The sequence below is a fragment of the Muntiacus reevesi genome, chromosome 8 (assembly GCF_963930625.1).
Source record: "Muntiacus reevesi chromosome 8, mMunRee1.1, whole genome shotgun sequence".
Lineage (NCBI taxonomy): Eukaryota > Metazoa > Chordata > Mammalia > Artiodactyla > Cervidae > Muntiacus > Muntiacus reevesi.
In genome coordinates, this window is record NC_089256.1 from 60106004 (window position 1) to 60127153 (window position 21150).

The window sequence follows — 21150 nt, forward strand, 5'->3', positions numbered from 1 at the left end:
TATTAAAAAAAACCCTCAAAACACTAATTTGAAAAGATACATGCACCCTAATAATTCATAGAAGGATTATTTACAATTACAAAAAAACAACTGGAAGCACCCTAAGTATTCATCAACAGACGAAAAAATAAAGATGCATATACATACAATGGAATTCTACTCAGCCATAAAAGAGAATGAAATTTTGCTACTTGCAGCTACATAGATGGATGTGGAAGGTATTATGCTAAGTGAAATAAATCAGAGAAAAGACAAACAGTATATGATATCACTTATATGCAGAATTTAAAAAATACAACAAACTAGTGAATGTCTCAGAAAAAAGAAACAGACTCACAGATAGAACAAACTAGTGGCTACCAGTGGGGACAGGAAATATAAGGGTAGGAGGGGGAAGAACAAACCATTATATATAAAATAAGCTACAAGGATACATCGTACAACACAGGGAATATAGCCAATATTTTATAATAACTATAAATGGACTATAACCTTTAAAAATTGTGAATCACTATATTGTATACCTGTAACTTATTGACTCATTGGAAAAGACCCTGATGCTGGGAAAGACTGAAGGCAGAAGGAGAAGAGGGTGACAGAGGATGAGATAGTTGGATGGCATCACCAATTCAATGGATATGAACTTAGGGGAGATGGTGAGGGACAGGGAAACCTGGCGTGCTACATACAGTCCATGGGGTTGTAAAGAGTCGTACACAGCTTGGTGGTTGAACAACAACAACTTATATAATATTGTACATCAACTGCACTTCAATTAAATAAAAAAGGCAAATGAATCTTGATTTAAGCCATCATCACACAACAGCTAGAAAATGTTGCATCTCTCTCTCAGAGCTTTTTCCTTTTGTGTTCCTTTGACTTTTGTGAAACTATCAACCAGTCATTCTTGGGCTGGTCAGTTGAGACAGGAAAAGCAGCCAGCTCTTCCTGTTGCTATGGAAACAGTGGTTCTATGAGGCTTTTTCCTTAAAAAAACAAAAAACAAAAAACTTCCCACTCCATAATTTAATAAAAAATCATGAGCAAATACAGTCATCTACATTCCTGACATGACTGGCAAGACTTGGAATCATCTATAAAAATTCTACCTCACCAGAACATTTCAGAAAAGAAAGTCAGTTCTAAATTCTGATATTACATGTGAAATTGTGCACCAATTTCTGGGAGGCTTGGCTATTAAATCCACCAGTTCAGTCACCATTAACTTGTGTTGTTAAGAGCCTGGCATGTTATAGGCTTACTGAATATTTACTGAATTTACCCAGAACTATTAGAAAGGCTTCCCACTCTGTCACTCCCAGTTTTCTCCCTAACTGGAAGAAGAGAACATTGACTGTACCTCTAACTAGTGGGTTCCACCAGCCAGAGTACCCAGCCCCTCATACTTCCACAATAGCAGAGAAAGCTCATCTAAAACAGGGATGGCTCAGAAAGTGTAACCATGCTTTTGTAATCAAGAATAAGACAGAACTGCTTTCTCTGATTATTATGCATGTAACAATGCAATTGTTCATTCTGAATATTCATTGGAATGACTGATGCTGAAGCTCCAATACTTTGTCCACCTGATGCAAAGAGCTAACTGATTGGAAAAAACCCTGATGCTGGGAAAGACAGAAGACGGGAGGAGAAGGGGGCGACAGAGAATGAGATGGCTGGATGGCATCATCGACTCAATGGACATGAGTCTGAGCAAACTCTGGGAGATAGTGAAGGACAGGGAAGTCTGGTGTGCTGCAGTTCATGGAGTCGCAAAGAGTTGGACATGACTGAGTGACTGAACAACAATGTCAACTTTGCCATACAAGTTCCTGGTTGATGCTTCTAGTGTAGTGAAGAAGTGATGCATTAAAGCTAAGAGGTTTTTAATGCTGCCTTCCATTAACTCTCTACACTTCTTTAACCCACCTCAAACACTGACAAGTACCTCCAATCTTGATCTATGCTAGGGAGTTTATTGCAATGGACTTAATGACAATTTCTATCTAAGGAAAATGCATCTAATTTTCAAATTTCTAGTCATCCAAGATCAAGATACATCCAAGATACAGAAGTCCTAGGTATATGTGTCTTCCTACTTCCTAAGTATATGTGTCTTCCTACTTCCTAAGTATATGTGTCTTCCTACTTTTTTATTGAACTTATCGGAGAGCATTAAGAAGAAATTTTATATACAAAAAATATGGTATACAATTTTAAACACCACAGATGAATTATTACACATGATAAGTATTTCTAATCCAGAGCTTTCCAAAGGAATTTCTAAAATACATTTCTAAAATAAATGCTCATGGAATCTTTCAGGTCCTGACACGGTAGCAGAATAGAGTGACTCCTCCACGAGACACCCACCGCAAGCCAGCAGGACCCGACAGAACATGGCTCCCGGCTCCTCAGCACTTGAATATGGCTCTTGGCTGAATAGGGCCAATGCTGACGGCAGAGTCACCAAACACGTTCTGTGGTTACTGGTCAACAGAAAAGCTTTGGCTCAAATCAAGAACACTGCTGCTCTTTTGTGTTTCTTACACATGTCACTCTGGCAGTCACACTGCTCAACAGATACTGCTGGTGCTCCCATCTGTCACTGCAGCTTTGGGAAGATGACTGCAGACCCAAGACGACAACCAGAATACACAGACATGCACATACAAACACAGATACACACACCGAACTAAGGAAGTAACAACGAAAGGCTGAGCCTCACGCTGATCGTGCTGACTGAGCTCAAACAGTAAGGAGCTGACCATGCTGGGAATACAAGCCCAGGACAGCAATGATGTTTCATTGGTTCTTTTCTAGAGTTATTCAGCAGACTTCCTCTTCCCCCTTGAGTCCCCCAAACAAATATGAAGTCTGTGGAATCTTAGGTCTCTCTCATTCACGAAACAACTCCTGAGATTGCGTACTCTGTTCTACACTTAGAGGGACAAGAAGAAATACAACTGCTGTGGGCCCTGCCCTTCTGTGGCGGAGGGTCTAGTGGGGGACACATATAAGCAAAGAGGTAATTTCAACACAGCCAGGTAAGCATGTTGGTAGAAATGAGTTCAGGGTACTTTGAGAGCTCAAAAAAGGAAGGACACCTAACTTAGACTTAGGGTGTCAAAAGGGTGTGAAGTCGCTCAGTCATGTCCAACTCTTTGCGACCCCATGGACTGTAGCCTACTAGGCTCCTCGGTCCATGGGATTTTCCAGGCAAGAGTACTGGAGTGGGTTGCCATTTCCTTCTCCGTAGGAGACAAAAAAGGCTAAGACTCGAATCTACCTCATCTTCTCATTCCATTAACATGGCACAGGCTTAGGACTTTGTTTCTTCTAAACGGTCTTTCTACCTCAAACCTTATGTTTGATGGGAGCACTTATACTTGAGATGAAAGGCAAACTTCACAGGCTGAGCTCTGTGATCTGGACTCTTATTTATTTCACTGGGCTGCTGCAAGCTCCCCTATTTAAGATAAGCAGAACAGTCCCCATTTCCTGAAATGTGCTGTGTTCACCCGTATCTGCCAAGAATACCTTTTCCCTTGTTTCCAGGCTGGATTAAACTCTACCTCCACTGGGAAGCCTTCCCTGGTCTCTTCTCTTAGTCTGGGAGAGGCACCTGTTATGATGTACATTTTAAAGTTTTTCTAAATACTGTAACCAGTGAGGTATTAAGAACATGCTGTTAAGTTAGGGCTTCAAGTCAGGGGTGGTCAGTGGCCCTAACCAAGAATCCACATTTCAGAGATGGCAGCTCACATGAACTTCCAAAGGAGGCTCCTAAAAGTCCTTTAGCAGTTCATATATGGACTGACACCTACAACTTGGCTCATTAGCTCAGAAATCAACAGAAAAGTTTTCCGTTGGTAAAATTAATGGCTTGATAATCAGAATGTTAAATATTAGAAATGGTCTCTCATTGCTAAAATAAAAGGTATTCAAAATATGTATTAATATTGAGATATTAATTTAATAAGTGTCTTTAAGTATGATTGGATTTGCTTTCATTATAATCTATAATTTCATTATAATTTCACTATAATTTCATTATAATCTAGTAGGGGAGCAGCTAACCATTTCTCAAATTTCTTAATTGGACTCTGTACCTAAAGAATATAAGAGTTGTACTAACTGAGGTTGGTAATTTAAAAACACGGCTTCTCCCCCACATTCTTGCAGCACCCCATCATCCTGCATGGCATGTGTCAAGTTGCAAGGTAACTGTCAGGGCACCTGTCTACCTTTTCCACTAAAGGCTGAGGTCCTTGAGAACATGGATGTTATTTCTCATCTCTATAATGAGCTTCTTAGCTCATTATTTAGTACAAAGAAATATTTGCTGAATGGACAATAATATCAGTAGCATAACAAAGTGAAAGGACATTAGTCTAGGAGTTGGAGAAGACTTGTGTTTTAATGCCAGTTATAATTTACAGAGCATTTAATATGTGTCAGGCACAGTGGTAGGCACTTAAATCGTTTCTCATTTAATCTTTAAGTTCTGAGAGGTAGTATTATCCTTTTACAAAGAAGGAAACAGGGAGGCTAACTTGAGGTTATCAAATAAAGAAGTAGAAGAGTTGATCTTTGAATCCAAGTCTGGCTGAACCCAAAGTATGAGTTTTTAACCACTGTGCTAGAAGTGTGTTCCATGTAACAGCTGAGAGAGGCAAAAACATTTCCCTCTAGAGTCCAGTTTCCTCCTTTGTTTACTGGGTGGGACTAAGTGGCTGATGCCCTTTCCTCATGTTACGGTGTGATGGTTCTGGGCGGCAGCAATCAGCACCACTGTCTTGCCTGCCTTTGCTGCCTTGACAAGAGTGAAAGAGGTCTTCATGTGCAACATGTTCTAGGGCTTTTCAGACAACATATTTTGCTTCTATTTTTTTTTTCCCTTTGAAGCAGTCTCAGAGGATTCTGAAGGCAGAGAAAAAGGACCCATTTTTGGCACGACGCTTTGAAGCTAGAACCTGCTGTTAAGTCAACAGGGCCAGCAAGTTGTTATTTTTGTTCTATTATACAAGCCTTTGCCGACATGGATGTTGTGAAATTGTTTAAAAGGGGGGGGGGGCAAGGAAAGCAAACCTTCAACCAGGGACACTTCAATTATCAGAGAAATAAAAACAGAAAAAGAGAGCATAGCAAAAATGCCAATCTGTTGGCTATGTTTCCACTGTACTGCTGCAGCCAGATAAAAGGATTTTAGTGGTTCTCTTGTCATCATCTGAGAATTACTTGGTTGAAAGACACACTCTATCTGTGCCACAGAGTTTACAGTCAAGGGGTGAAATAGCACAGATAGAAGTTCTATCACATGAGTATTTATGAGGACTTACTTAGCTGATACCTGGTGAAATGTTAACACCTCAGACTAATTTGTTTCAGGAACAGCCACCTGGAGGGATGGGACATTGTTAAGAAAAACCTTTCATCCTTAGAATATCTTTCATCTGCTATCGCTCACTGATACCAGGATGCCCATTTGGCGCTAGTAGTAAAGAACCTTCCTGCCAATGCATGAGACATGAGACGTGGGTTCGATCCTTAGGTCAGGAAGATCTCCTGGAGGAGGGTATGACAAGCCGATCCTGGAGAATCCCAGACCGAGTTGCTTGGCAGGCTACAGTCCATAGGGTTGTGAAGGGTCGGACACAACTGAAGCAACTCAGCAAATAGTACACATACAGGAATTCTAGAACAATGAAAGTCCCTAGTTGCCAGGAGACTGATGCTAGACTCAAATCCGCAATTGGCTTCTCTGGAAGAGTCAAAGAGCTCTGGTGACACCCATTTAAGGCATCCAATCAGAAAGAACTTTTGACAGCATTTAGATGATTAAAAATCACTCATTTTGAGAACACTATTCAATAGAGGAGAACACACACACAGAAGGAGGAAGTTGGCTTTCTTCCATTAAAACTCACTCACCTTTTTAATAGCAGGATCCCCTTTGGATGGATGACAGGATGGGGACATTTTTACCTAGGGGAAAAAAAAAGGCAAACCTTTTGATACCTTCTTATTTACAGTTTAGTTTTGTTTGACCCACCCTCAAAGTAACTCAATTAGAAGTGGTATGGTAGTGTGTGTGCACGTGCTCAGTCCTGTCCAATTCTTTGAGGCCCCATGGACTGTAGCCTGCCAAGCTCCTCTGCCCATGGAATTTTCCAGGCAAGAATTCTGGACTGAAGTACCATTTCCTTCTTCAGGGGATCTTCCTGACCCAGGGATCAAACTCGAGTCCCTGTGTCCCTTGCACTGGCAGGTGGATTCTTTACCACTAGTGCCACCTGGGAAGCCCCAGAAGTGGTATAACTGAGATAAAACAGACATTTTAAGGGAACCAATTAATACATGTATATTTTTTAAAGTCCCTTTGAAAAGTTTCTCTGAGATGAAAAACTCAGTGGTTAGCCAAGATAAAAATGTGATTAAGCTATGAAAAGTATTACAGATGGTCCAAATTGGTTTTAGCCAAACGGTAAGGAACCTAATAGATCTTTGGGGACAATATTAATTTTAATTATCTTTGTGGACAACTGACATGATCCAAAGTAGTCAGGGATATATTATTTCATAATGATAAAGAAATCAATTCATCAGGAGTACATAACAATCCTAAACATCTACACATCTAACAGCTTAAAATACATAAGTTAAAAAGTGATAGAAATGCAAGGAGAAATAGATCTTACAGTCAGATTTCCATATTTCTCTCAAGAAATGAGAGAACAAATATGAAGACTACAGAAGATATACCCAATTTAAAAAATGGGCAAAGGATCTGAACATTTTTTCAAAGAAGACATACCAAATAACAACAGATACATGAAAAAGTGTTCAACATCACTTATGAGGGAAATGCAAAGCAAAACTGCAGTGATGTATCACCTCACACCAGTTAGGATGGTTTTCATAAAAAAAAGACAAGGGATAACCAATGTTGGCGAGGATGTGGAGAAAGGGACCCCTTACACACTGTTGGTAGGAATGTAGATTGGTACACCTATTATGGAAAACAGTATGGCAGTTCCTCAAAACATTTTAAAAACTAAACTATCATATCATCCAGCAATCTCACTGCTGAGTATGTATCAGAAGGAATTGAAATCAACATCTTGACGAGATACATGCTCACCCATATATATATATATATCTCACATCCTCACACACACACAATGAATTATTATTCAGTCACAAAAGAAGGAAACCTTACCATTTGCAACAATAAGGATGGACCTAGAGGGTATTATACAAAGAGAGAAGTCACACAAAGAAGGACAAATGTTGTATGGTATCACTTACAAGTGGAATTTAGAAAAGCTGGACTTGTAAAAACAGAAAGTAGAATGGTGGTTACTAGGGGCTGGGAGGTTAGGGGTGATGGGGGGGATGTTGTTAAAGAGGATAACCTTGTAACTAGTAGAGAAATAAGTTCTGAAGATCTAAGGCACAACACAGTGATCAGAGTCAACAATATTCTACCGTACTGTACATTGCTAAGAGATTAGATCGTTACCATTCTCAACACAAAAAAGAAATGGTAATTATTGACATGATAAAGGTGCTTGCTAAGGCTACTGGTATGAAAAGGCAAAAAGGTATGACACTGAAAGATGAACTCCCCAGGTCAGGAGGTGCCCAATACACTACTGGAGAAGAGCGGAGAGCTCCAGAAGGAATGAAGAGGCTGAGCCAAAGTGGAAACAACACCCAGCTGTGAATGTGGCTGGTGGTGAAAGTGAAGTCCAATGCTGCAAAGAACAATACTGCATAGGAACCTGGAACGTTAGGTCCATAGATCAAGGTAAATTGGAAGTGGTCAAATGGGAGATGGCAAGAGTGAACATCAACATTTTAGGAATCAGTGAACTAAAATGGATGGATGGGTGAATTTTATTTAGATCACCGTTATAGCTACTACAGTGGGGAAGAATCCCGTAGAAGAAATGGAGTAGCCCTCACAGTCAACAAAAGAGTCTGAAATGCAGTTCTTGGATTCAAAATGATCTGTTTGTTTCCAAGGCAAACCATTCAATATCACAACAATCCAAATCTATATCCCAACCACTAATGCCAAAGAAGTTGAACACTTTTATGAAGACCTACAAGACTTTCTAGAATGAACACCAAAAGAAAAAAAAAAAAGTGTCCTTCATTATAGGGGACTGGAATGCAAAAGTAGGAAGTCAAGAGATACTTGGAGTAATAGGCAAGATTGGCAAAAGTACCAAAATGAAGCAGGGCAAAGGCTAACTGAGTTCTGTCAAGAGAATGCAATGGTCATAACAAACACCCTCTTCCAACAACACAAGAGATGACTCTACACATGGACATCAATGGATGGTCAATACCGAAATCAGACTGATTACATTCTTTTCAGTCAAAGATGGAGCGGCTCTATAGAGTCAGCAAAAACAAGACTAGGAGCTGACTGCAGCTCAGATCATGAACTCCTTGTTGCCAAATTCAGACTTGTATTGAAGAAAGTAGGGGAAACCACTAGGCCATTCAGGTATGACCTAAATCAAATCCCTTATGATTATACAGTGGAAGTGACAAATAGATTCAAGGGATTAGATCTGATAGACAGAGAGTCTGAAGGACTATGGACAGAGGTTCATAACATGTACAGGAGGTGGTGCTCAAAACCAACCCCAAGAAAAAGAAATACGAAGAGGCAGAATGGTTGTCTGAGGAGGCCTTACAAACAGTTGAGAAAAGAAGAGAAGTGTGTAAAGTAATTAGCTTCCAACTAATAAAAATAAATGGGAAAAAAATAAAATAGTAAAAAAAAAGAAAAAGAAGATGGAAAATATATGATAAGAGTGGATGATCTTGTTTCAGAAGTTTTTTTTTTTTTCCTTATAGGCTCTTTATATATAGAAAAATAAAAGGAATGTGCCAGAAGCAAAAAAAAAAAAGAAGAAGAAGAAGAGAAGTGAAAGGCAAAGGAGAAAAGGAAATATATACCCACCTGAATGCAGTGTTCCAAAGAACAGCAAAGAGAGATAAGAAAGCCTTCCTAAATGAACAATGCAAAGAAATAGAGGAAACCAGCAGAATGGGAAAGACTAGAGATCTCTTCAAGAAAATCAGATACCAAGGGGAAACTTCATGCAAATATGGGCGCAATAAAGGACAGAAATAGTATGGATATAACAAGTAGAAGATATTAAGAAGAGGTGGCAAGAATACACAGAAGAATTACACAAAAAACGTCTTAATGACCCAGATAACCACAATGGTGTGATCACTCAGGTGAGAGGCAGACATCCTGGAATGTGAAGTCAAGTGGGCCTTAGGAAGCATCACTATGAACAAAGCTAGTGGAGGTGATGGAATTTCAGCTGAGCTATTTCAAATCCTCCAAGATGATGCTGTGAAAGTGCTGCACTCAATATGCCAGCAAATTTGGAAAACTCAGCAGTGGCCACAGGACTGGAAAAGGTCACAGTTTTCATTCCAATCCCTAAAAAAGGCAATGCCAAAGAATATTCAAACTACTGCACAACTGCAGTCATCTCACATGCTAGCAAAGTAATGCTCAATATTCTCCAAGCCACGCTTCAACAGTATGTGAACCGAGAACTTCTAGATGTTCAAGCTGGATTTAGAAAAGGCAGAGGAACCAGAGATCAAATTGCAAACATCTGTTGGATCATAGAAAAAGCAAGAGAATTTCAGAAAAATACCCACTTCTGCTTCATTGACTACACCAAAGCCTTTGACTGTGTGGATCACAACAAACTGTGGAAAATTCTTCAAGAGATGTGAATAGCAGGCCACCTTACATGCCTCCTGAAAAACCTGTATATGCAGGTCAAGACGCAACAGTTAGAACCAGACATGGAACAACAGACTGGTTTAAAACTGAGAAAGCAGTAAGTCAAGGCTGTATATTGTCACCTTGAATATTTAACTTACATGCAGAGTACATCATGTGAAATGCTGAGCTGGATGGAGCACAAGCTGGAATCAAGACTGCCATGAGAAATATCAGTAACCTCAGATATGTGGATGACACCACCCCTATGGCAGAAAATGAAGAGGAACTAAAGAGCCTCTTGATGAAGGTGAAAGAGGAGAGTGAAAAAGCTGGTTTAAAACTCAACATTCAGAAAACTAAGGTCATGGCCTCTGGTTCCATCACTTCATGGCAAATAGATGGGGAAACAATGGAAACAGTGACAGATTTTACTTTCTTGGGCTCCAAAATCACTGCAGATGGTGACTGCAGCCATGAAATTAAAAGACACTTGCTCCTTGGAAAAAAGCTATGACCAACCTAGACAGCATATTAAAAAGCAAAGACATTACTTTGCCAACAAAGGTCCATCGAGTCAAAGCTATAGTTTTTCCAGCAGTTATTTAGTGAGGTGAGAGTTGGACCATAAAGAAGGCTGAACGCCAAAGAATTGATGCTTTTGAATTGTGGTGTTGGAGAAGACAATCTTGAGAGTGTCTTGGACTGCAAGGAGATCCAACCAGTCAATCCTAAAAGAAATCAATCCTGAATATTCATTGGAAGGACTGATGCTGAAGTTGAACCTCCAATACTTTGGCCACCTGATGTGAAGATCTGACTCATTAGAAAAGACCCTGATGCCGGGAAAGATTGAAAGGGGGACAATCGGATAACAGAGGATGAGATGTTTGGATGGCATCACCATCTCAATGGACATGAGCCTGAGCTAGCTGTCGGACATGATGAAGGACAGGGAAGCCTGGCATGTTGCAGTCCATGGGGTTGCAAAGAGTCAGACATGACTGAGCGACTGAAGGTTAGTGGGGTAATCATATTGTAATATACAAATGCATCAAACCAACACATGGTGCACTCAAACCACGCAATATTAAATGTAGATTATAAAAAATAAAAAGGAAGGATATAGAAGATATACATTGACAGAACCCTCTACCCAACAAAGGCAGAATACATACATAGTACAGTAGAGATATATCTCAGAGATATTATGAACTCAGTTTCAGGCCATTGCATTACAGCAAAAGTTGCAATAAAGCAAGTCACACAATTCTCTGGTTTCCTGTTGCATATAAAAGTTGTTTACACTATACTATTCTATGAAGGAGCATTATATCTAAAGAAACTACATATTTTAATTGAAAAATATATTCTTGCTTAAAAAATGCTAACTATAATCTGAGCCTTCAGTGAGTAATAATTTCTTTGTTGATGGAGGGTCTTGCCTCTATGTTGATGGCTGCTGATGGATCATGGTGGTGGTTCCTGGAGGCTGGGTGGCTGTGGCAATTACTTACAATAAGTGTGCCACGTCTACTGACTCTTCCTTTCACGAATGATTTCTCTGTAGCATGCAAAGCAGTCTGACAATATTCTACCCACAACAGAACTTCTTTAAAAATTGGAGTCAATCTTTTTAAACCTTGTTACTGCTTTATCAACTAAGTTTATGTAACATAAATTCTTCGTTATCATATCAACAGTCTTTACAGCATTCTACCAGGAGTGGATCCCATCTCAAGAAAACACTTTCTTTGTTCATTCATAAGAAGCAACACCTCATCTGTTCAAGTTTTATCATGATATTGCAGCAATCCAGTCACATCCTCAGGTTTTACTTCTAATTCTCTTGCCACTTCCATCACATCTGCAGTGACTTCCTCCATGAAGTCTTGAACCCCTCTAAGTAATCTGTGAGGGTTGGAATAAACTTCTTCCAAACTCCCGTTAATGTTGATATTCTGTCCTTTCTCATGAATCACCAAAGATCTTAATGGCATTTAGAATGGTGCACCCTTTCCAGAAGGTTTTCAGTTGACCTTGCTCAGATCCATCAGTGAACTATCTATGTCAGCTATAGCCTTATAAAATATATTTCTCACATAATAAACTTAAAAGTCAAAATTCCTCTTTGATCCAAGGGGTACAGAATGGAAACTATATTAGCAAGCATGAAAATAATATTAATTTTGTTGTATATCTCCATCAGAGTCCTTACATGACCAGATGCATTGTCAGTGAGCCATAATATTTTTTTCAAAGGAAACTTTTTTCTGAGCAGTATGTTTCAACAACAAGCTTAAAATATTTAGTAAACCATGTTGTAAGCAGATGTGCTGTCATCCAGACTTTGTTGTTCCATTTATAGAGCACAGGCAAAGCAAAGTTAGTGTAATTCTTAAGAGCCCCAGAATTTTGGGAATGGTAAATTAGCACTGGCTTCATCATCAAGTCATGAGCTGCATTAGCCACTAACAAGAGAGTCAATCTGTCCTTTGAAGTTTTGAAGCCAAGCACTAACTTCTCCTCTCTAGTTATAAAAGTCCTAGAGGGCAAGGCATCTTCTTGTAACATAAGGCTATTTCATCTATGATGAAAATCTGTCATTTAGTGTCCCTACCTTCATTAATTACCTTAGCTAGATCTTCTGAATAACTTGCTGTTGCTTCTACATCAGTACTTTCTGCTTCACCTTGCACTCATGTTACAAAGATGGCTTCTTTTCTTATACTTAACGAACCAACCTTTGCTAGCTTTAGACTTTTCTTTAGCAGCCTCCTCACTTTTTTCAGCCTTCACAGAATTGAAGACAATTAGGGCCTGGCTTTGAATTAAGTGAATTTTATGGCTGATTTGATCTTCTATCCAGACCACTAAAACTTTTTCCACATGAGCAATAAGACTGTTTTGCTTTATCATTTGTGTGTTCACTGAAGTAGCACTGTTAATTTCTTTTAAGAACTTTTACTTTTCATTCACAACTTGGATTAACTGTTTGGCACAAGAGGCCTAGCTTCTGATCCATTTTGGCTTTTGGTAAGACTTTCTCAGTAAGCTTAATCATTTCTAGCTTTTGATTTAAAGTGAGAGAAATGTGACTTTTCCTTTCACCTGAACACTTAGAGGCCACTGCAGGGTATTCAATGGGCCTAACTTCAAAATTAATGGGTCTCAATAAATGCTGGAGAGGGTGTGGAGAAAAGGGAACCCTCTTACACTGTTGGTGGGAATGCAAACTAGTACAGCCACTATGGAAAACAGTGTGGAGATTTCTTAAAAAACTGGAAATAGAACTGCCATATGACCCAGCAATACCACTTCTGGGCATACACACTGAGGAATCCAGATCTGAAAGAGACACGTGCACCCCAATGTTCATCGCAGCACTGTTTATAATAGCCAGGACATGGAAGCAACCTAGATGCCCATCAGCAGATGAATGGATAAGGAAGCTGTGGTACATATACACCATGGAATATTACTCAGCCGTTAAAAAGAATTCATTTGAATCAGTTCTAATGAGATGGATGAAACTGGAGCCCATTATACAGAGTGAAGTAAGTCAGAAAGATAAAGAACATTACAGTATACTAACACATATATACGGAATTTAGATAGATGGTGGCGATAACCCTATATGCAAAACAGAAAAAGAGACACAGAAATACAGAACAGACTTTTGAACTCTGGGGGAGAACGTGAGGGTGGGATGTTTTGAAAGAACAGCATGTATATTATCTATGGTGAAACGGACCACCAGCCCAGGTGGGATACATGAGTCAGGTGCTCGGGCCTGGTGCACTGGGAGGACCCTGAGGAGTCGGGTGGGGAGGGAGGTGGGAGGGGGGATCGGGATGGGGAATACATGTAACTATATGGCTGATTCATGTCAATGTATGACAAAACCCACTGAAATGTTGTAAAGTGATTGGCCTCCAACTAATAAAATAATATTAAAAAAAAAAAAAAATAAATAAATAAATAAAAAAAATAAAAATAAAAAAAAAAAAAAAGGGAAAAAAAATTAATGGGTCTCAGGGAATAGGGAGGTTTGGAAAGAACCCCTGGATAAGGGAAAGGCTACCTACTCTGGTATTCTGGCCTGGAGAATTCCATGGACTGTATAGTCCATGGGGTTGGACACGACTTAGCACTTTCTTTCTTTCTTAAGGAAAGGGAAAGAAACAGGGGATTGGCTAGTAGGCAGAGCAACTAGAAGACATACATTTATTGATTAAGTTTGTCATCTTAAGTAAGCGCAATTTGTGGTCCCCAAACAATTACAATAGTAACATCTAAGATCACTTATCACCATGTAATAATAATGAAAAATACTGTGAGAATTACCAAAATGTGACACAGAGACGCAAAGTGAGTAAACACTTTTGGAAAAGTGGTGCCAATAAACTTGCTTGAGGCAAAACTACCATAAACCTTCAACCTGTAAAAAAGAAATACAGTTTCTGCAAAGTGCAATAAAGGAAAGCAGGATAAAAAAAAAAAAAGGAAAGCAGGATAAAATGAGGTAAGCCTGTATACACGGACCATTTACCAATACAGATTACTTTCTGACAATAGCAATTTTCAATTAATTTCAAACAATTCAAGTCATACAAAGAATGTTCTCTGCTGTAATAGAAATAAATTAGACATAAGTAACACAAAGATTTCTGGAAAATTCTCAAGTATTTAGGAACTGACACTTTTCCAAATAATGCTTGATCAAAGAAGAAATCAAAAGGAAATTAGATCCTAAAAAGACCCATAATCATGAAGAAACAAGATCTGAATAGGCCAAACATTAGTAAGAAAACTGAATCAGTAATAAAAAAAACTTCCCCAAATAGAAAAGTCCAGAACAAGATAGTTTCATTGGTGAATTCCACCAAATATTTGAAGGAGAATTAATTCCATTCTTTCTCCAACTCTCCCAAAAAACTGAAGAGGAGGGAACTCATTTTGGGAGATCAGCATTAACCTTGAAGGAAAGAAGATTACAGGTCAATATCCCTGATGAATATAGTTGAAAGAATCATCAACAAAATACTCACAAACTGAATTCAACAGCATCTTATAAAGTTCACGTATCAAGTTTAAGTGGAATTCATGGGATGCAAGGAGGGTTTAACATACACAAATCAATAAATGTCCTAGCCAGAGAAATGAGGCAAGAATAAAGGCATTCAAATTGGAAAGAAACAAGGAAGACTACCTCTGTTGGCAGATAATATGCTCTTATTTGTAGAAAATTATAAATTCAGATTCCACAAAAAAGCTATTAGAATAAACAAATTAAGTAAAGTAGTAGGATATAAAATACAGAAAATCAGTTGTATTCCTATACGCTAACAATTAACAGTTCAAAAAGCCAATTAGGAAACAATTCTATTTACTATCGCATCAAAAATAATAAAATACCTAGGAATAAATGTAAGGAGGAAAAGACTTATATACTGAAAACTACAAAATGTTGCTGAAAGAAATTAATGACAAAGACAAATAGAAAGACACCCTGTGTTCATAGTTTAGAAGACTAAATATTGTTAAGATGTCCATACTATCTTAAGTAACCTATAGATTCAATAGGGTCACTTTGAAATGTAATGGCAATTTGAGAAATAGAAAAATCCATCCTAAAATTTATATGCAATCTCAAGGGACCCTGAGTAGCAAAAAGTAATCAATTAAAAAAGAACAAAGCTAAAGGTCTTACACTTCTTGATTTCCAAACTTACTGCAAAGCTACAGTGATCAAAACTGTGCCAGTCAAAAACAGATGTACAGATCAATGGAACAGAAGTAAACCCACATATTTACAATCAATTAATCTTTGACAAAGGAAGCAAGAATACATAATGGAGAAAACAGTCTCTGGCAAGTAGTGTTTGGAAAGCTGGAAAGACTCATGTCAATCAATGAAATTAGAACACTCACTCATATCATATACAAAAATAAACTTGAAGTGGTTTAAAAACCTAAATATTGATATAAGACACAACACCATAAACTCCTAGAACAGAACATAGGCAAAACATTCTCTGACATAAATCGCAGCAATATGTTCTTAGCTTACTTACTCTCCCAATACAAAAGAAATAAAAGCAAAAGTAAACAAATGGAACCTAATCAAACTTAAAAAGCTTTTGCACAACAAAGGACATCATAAATAAAACAAAAAGACAACTTATAGACTGCAAATATTTGCAAATGATGCAACTGACAAGGGCTTAACTTCTAAAATATAAAAATAGCTCATACAACTCAGTATAAAAAAAAACCAAACAATTCAATCAAAAAATGGGCAGAAGACCTTAATAGACATTTCTCCAAGACATTCAGATGGCCAACAGGCACTTAAAAAGATCAACATCAACTAATTATTAGAGGAATGCAAGTCAAAATCACAATGAGCTATCACCTCACAACAATCAGGATGGTCATAATCAAAAAGTCTACAAATAATAAATGCTGGATAGAGTATGGGAAAAAAGGAACTCTCCTACACTACTGGCATGAATAAAAATTGGTGCCACTCTGGAAAACAATAAGGAGGTCCCTTAAAAAACTAAAACAAGAACTACCAAATGATCCAGCAATCCTACTCCTGGGTATATACCTGGAAAAAACTTTAATTCATTGAAAACAAGTATACTATCAAGGGTGAAACAGATCGCCAGCCAAGGCTGGATGCATGAGACAAGTGCTCAGGGCTGGTGCACTGGGAAGACCCAGAGGGATCGGATGGGGAGGGAGGATTGGGATGGGGAACACATGTAAATCCATGGCTGATCCATGTCAATGTATGGCAAAAACCACTACAATATTGTAAAGTAATTAGCCTCCAACTAATAAAAATAAATGAAAAAAATAAATAAAAAACACAAAAAGGTTTGTGCGCCCCAACATTAATAGCAGCACCATTTACAGTAGCCAAGACATGGAAGCAACTTAAATATCTATCAACAGATGAACGGATAAAGACGATGTGGGGGGGGGTGTGTGTGTGTGTATAAAACTCAGCCATAAAAAAATGAAATATTGCCATCTGAAGCAACATGGAAGGACCTAGGAATAGCAACTGAGTGAAGTCAGAGAAAGGCAAAGACAGACAAATATTATATAGTATCACTAATATGTGGAACCTAGAAATAACACAAATGAATTTATTTACAAAGCAGAAATAGTCTCACAGACATAGAAAGACAAACTTACAGTTACCAAAGGAGAAAGTGGGGAGTAGGGATAAATTAGGAGTATAGGATGAACAGGTGTACGCCACTATGTATAAAACAGATCAACAGCAATGATTTAATGTATAACACAGAGAACTATATTCAACATATTCTTAACCTAAGAATAACTATAGGTTATTTCTTGCAATAACCTATATGGAAAAATATGTGTGTGTACACACATATATAAAACAATCACTATGCTGTACACCTAAAACTTTTTCACAACAATATTCTAATGTTAACATTGTTTACAACAATATTGTAATTTACAACAATACTGTAAATCAACTATACTTCAATAAACAACTCCCCCCCCCAAAGAAACAGTTAGAATTATAGAACAGAATAGAATTATAGAAGAGAATAAAATAGACTGGAAATAAATCCTGTAAATGGTGTATATGGTCAAATGATTTTCAACAAGGGTGCTAAGTAAGACCATTTAATGTGGAAAAGACCATCACTTCGACAAAACGGTGGTAGGAGAATTGGAGAGCCACAAGCAAAAGAATGAAGTTAGTCTTACAGTCTATCATATATATCAAAAATTACCTAAAATGGATCAAAGACCTAAATGACAGAGCTAACACTATGAAACTCTTAGGAAAAAAATACAGGGGGAGAAGTTCCATGACTTAAGATTTAGATTTCTTGGATGTGACAGCAAAGGCACAAGCAGCCAACAACAACAAAGAAACAAATTGGACTTCATCAAAATTAAACTTTCACAGACAAATGGGCACTATAAATAGCATAAAAAGGCAGCTCAGAGACTGGAAGAAAGTATTTGCAAATGACACCCATGGTAAGGGTTAATACCCAGACTATATACAGAACTCCTAAACTCAACAATAGGACAAGCCACTCAATTAAAAAATGGGCAAAGGGCTTGAACAGACATTTCTCCAAAGATGATAAACACATGAAAAGATGCTCTATTTCATTAGTCATTCACAGAATGCAAATTAAAAATATAATGAGATACCACTGCACACCTATTAGAATAGCCAAAATTAGAAAGGCTGACTATATCAAGATGCGGAGGAACTGGAACACTCATAACTTCTGGCAGGAAAGTAAATGCTACAACCACTTTGGAGAACAGTTAGGCAGTTTCTTAAAATGATAAACATACATTTTTCATATGAGTCAGCCACTCCGTTCTGAGGTATCACTCAAGAGAAATAAAAATATATGTTGAAACAAAAAATTTTACACAAATTTTCATAAATGCTTTATCTATGAGAGCCATAAACTAAAACTGTCCAAATGTCTATCAACTGGTGGAATAATAAACAAATTATGGTATATCCATAAAATATAATATTACTCACCAGTAAGAAGGAATGAACTCTCGATACAACAATGTGGATGCATCTCAAATAACTTCATTGAGTGAAGAACCCAGACCAAAAAAGGATACATACTTTACGGTTTCATTTATTTAAAATTCTAGAAAATGCAGGACCTCTCAAGGGGCTCAGTGGTAAAGAATTTGCCTGCCAATGAAGGAGCCACAGGAGATGTGGGTTTGATCCCTGGGTCAGAAAGATCCCCTGGGGTGAGGGCATGGCAACCTACTCCAGTATTCTTGCTTGGGAAATCCCACGGACAGAGGAGCCTGGGGGGCTACAATGGACTGTAGCCCCTAGGGTCGCAAAGAGTCAGATAGGACTGAGCACACACACAGCAACTACAAGATGCAAATCAATGTACTGTGACAGAAAGTCAATCGGTGACTTCCCTGGATCAAAAGAGAGGAACTGAGTAAATTTTTACAGGTGACGGACAGGGTCAGTACCTTGAGTGTGTTGATGAATTCATACACATATACCTATGTTAAATTTGTATACTTCAAGTACAATTTATTTTGTATCAACTATACCTCAATAAAACATTTAAGGAAATTTGTAGAGTACAGTTAAAAGAGTGTTCAGAAAGACATTTACAACTTTTTATGCTATTCTGGAAAACAAAGGTTTAAAATAAAGAAGCTTCTAATTTAAGAAGCTAGAAAAAGAAAATGAAAGTAAAACCAAACTGCCAAGAATAGGCAGAAATCAATGCAATAGAAATAAAACAAAACAACAGAGAAAATTAACAAAGCCAACACTGTTTTTTGAAAATAACAAAATTGATAAATTGCTATTTAGACTGAGAAAAATAGAATATAAGTTACCAATATTAGCAATGAAAAGGAAATTATTACTCTGTGCCACAATACTCACAGATGTTGAAGAGGCAATAGGAGCCTATTAAGAACAACTTTATACCAAAAATTTGATAAATGAAAAGGACACACTCCTTAAAAGCAACGTATAAAAATGGACCCAAGATAAGATATGAATAGCCCTACATGTATTAAAGAAGCTAAATTTGTTATCAAATCTTTACACAAAGAAAAATCCAAGTTCACATAGTTTCAGCAGTGAATTCTAGCAAATATTAAGTACACAGAGACTAAGATATGAAATCAGAATATCAACTTATTAACATATAAGAAGAAATGATTATTTTAAGTAGTTCAATAGATACTAGATACTATCTGTCTAGAATGATGCAGAAGAGATACAAGCACTGGGAAAGCAACTGGGCTCAACTTCTCAAGCCTGTTTCAATACCAACAGTTTAATTCTAAGAGCCTACAGTAAAAGGTGATAAAAACATTTCCTATAACTGTGGCATCAAGCTATTCAAATAGGACCATACTGCAGTCTTTTCTGCCTTTCCCCTCTGACTTTCAGAATAACTTTAGAAAACATACCTCAACTCAGGGATCAAAAGTGTTGGCTACCCAGACTGTCCTTTAAGATTTAGTAGGTCTGCAAAAATTAGACTTGAAAGTCTTTGCTTTAACATACCATGACATTAATACTCTGGAATTTACTCCAGATGTATGATGTAGCTTGCTAAATGTGATCCAATTTTAACTCCTGGTATGCTCTTTCTGAAAAGAGAGAAAATAGATTTTCAAAGTAGATATTTAAGCTTTTAAAAAATGACCTCATAAAAGGATCTGCAGACTTTTTAAAACAAGCCAAGAACTAGATGTGGTGGTAGACAATTTATCTGAGAAAGCTATTCTCTGGAGATTAAATCAGAGTGTTTGAAGTGGCAACAGAAATGGTCTAGAATCACTTACGAAAGGTCTTATTTCTCATTTAACAGGATTCCTTCTGGAAATGCCTCAGGCAATGCAGCTTAAAAGACACTTCAAACCCAGGTGTGTAGACACTGTATCTGGGGATATGAATGATATACTATGCCAAGGCCTTAATAATGCTACACTTTTGTGATCTTTGTTAATAAAATGATTCCCAACATAGAGAAGCGAACTGAAGTTAAATAGTAATAGGATTATCTTATTGCGTTGCTTTTTTAAAAACCAGCCCTGATTTTTCTGATTACCAAAGGAATACATGTTCATAGATGGAAATTAAGAAATACAAGAGTGAAATAAAGCAAATAAAAATGACAAGACAACCACACAGCAATAACTACTATTAACATTTGGAATCATACTGTTTTGTGATCTTTTCATGTAGCATCCTGAGAATGTTTATTCCACCATGTCAATATTCTTTGACAACATGCTTCTTCATGGCTATAAAGCAGTCCATTCATTATATAGATATACCATAACTAATTTAACCAAGTATCAGGAGGCTATTGGGACATTGTTTTCAGTTTTTTTTAATTATTTTTAAAATGCTGTCCTAGACACCCTTGTGTAACACTTGGCACACACTCTTCACGTGTTGCTTTCATTGCACAGATTCCTTTAAGTTCCTGCTTCTAAGGATGTGTGAGTGTGCGTGCTCAGTTGCTTCAGTCGTGTCTGACTCTTTGTGATCCCATGGACTGTAGCCCGCCAGGCTCCTTTGTCCATGGATTCTCCAGGCAAGAATACTGGAGTGTGTTGCCATGCCCTCCCTCAGGGGATCTTCCCAACCCAGGGATTGAACCCATGTTTCCTGCGTCTCCAGCACTGCAGGCTGATTCTTTACCCACTGAGCCACCTGGGAAGGGTGTAGACATTTATAAATATAAACTGCCAGTTTTCCTCTTGAGAAGCAGATAAGATCCACAAACCTTTTTATTATATTTCTAAAATCCAAAAGCTCTGAATTCAAAAGTTTTTCT

General features: G+C 37.8%; 1 protein-coding gene across 6 annotated transcripts in view; it reads right to left on the reverse strand.

Moving 5' to 3' along the window:
* The window catches only part of VPS8 (VPS8 subunit of CORVET complex), a 315494-nt gene that overhangs the window by 29587 nt on the left and 264757 nt on the right, over positions 1 to 21150 (reverse strand). For 5 of the 6 annotated variants that reach the window (XM_065943535.1, XM_065943534.1, XM_065943539.1 and 2 more), the window contains exon 45: positions 5935 to 5988. The exons of the other annotated variant lie outside the window; for it this stretch is intronic. In XM_065943535.1, the coding sequence (XP_065799607.1) occupies positions 5935 to 5988 (54 nt within the window). The remainder of the gene's footprint in view (positions 1 to 5934; positions 5989 to 21150) is intronic. 6 annotated transcript variants of the gene reach the window in all.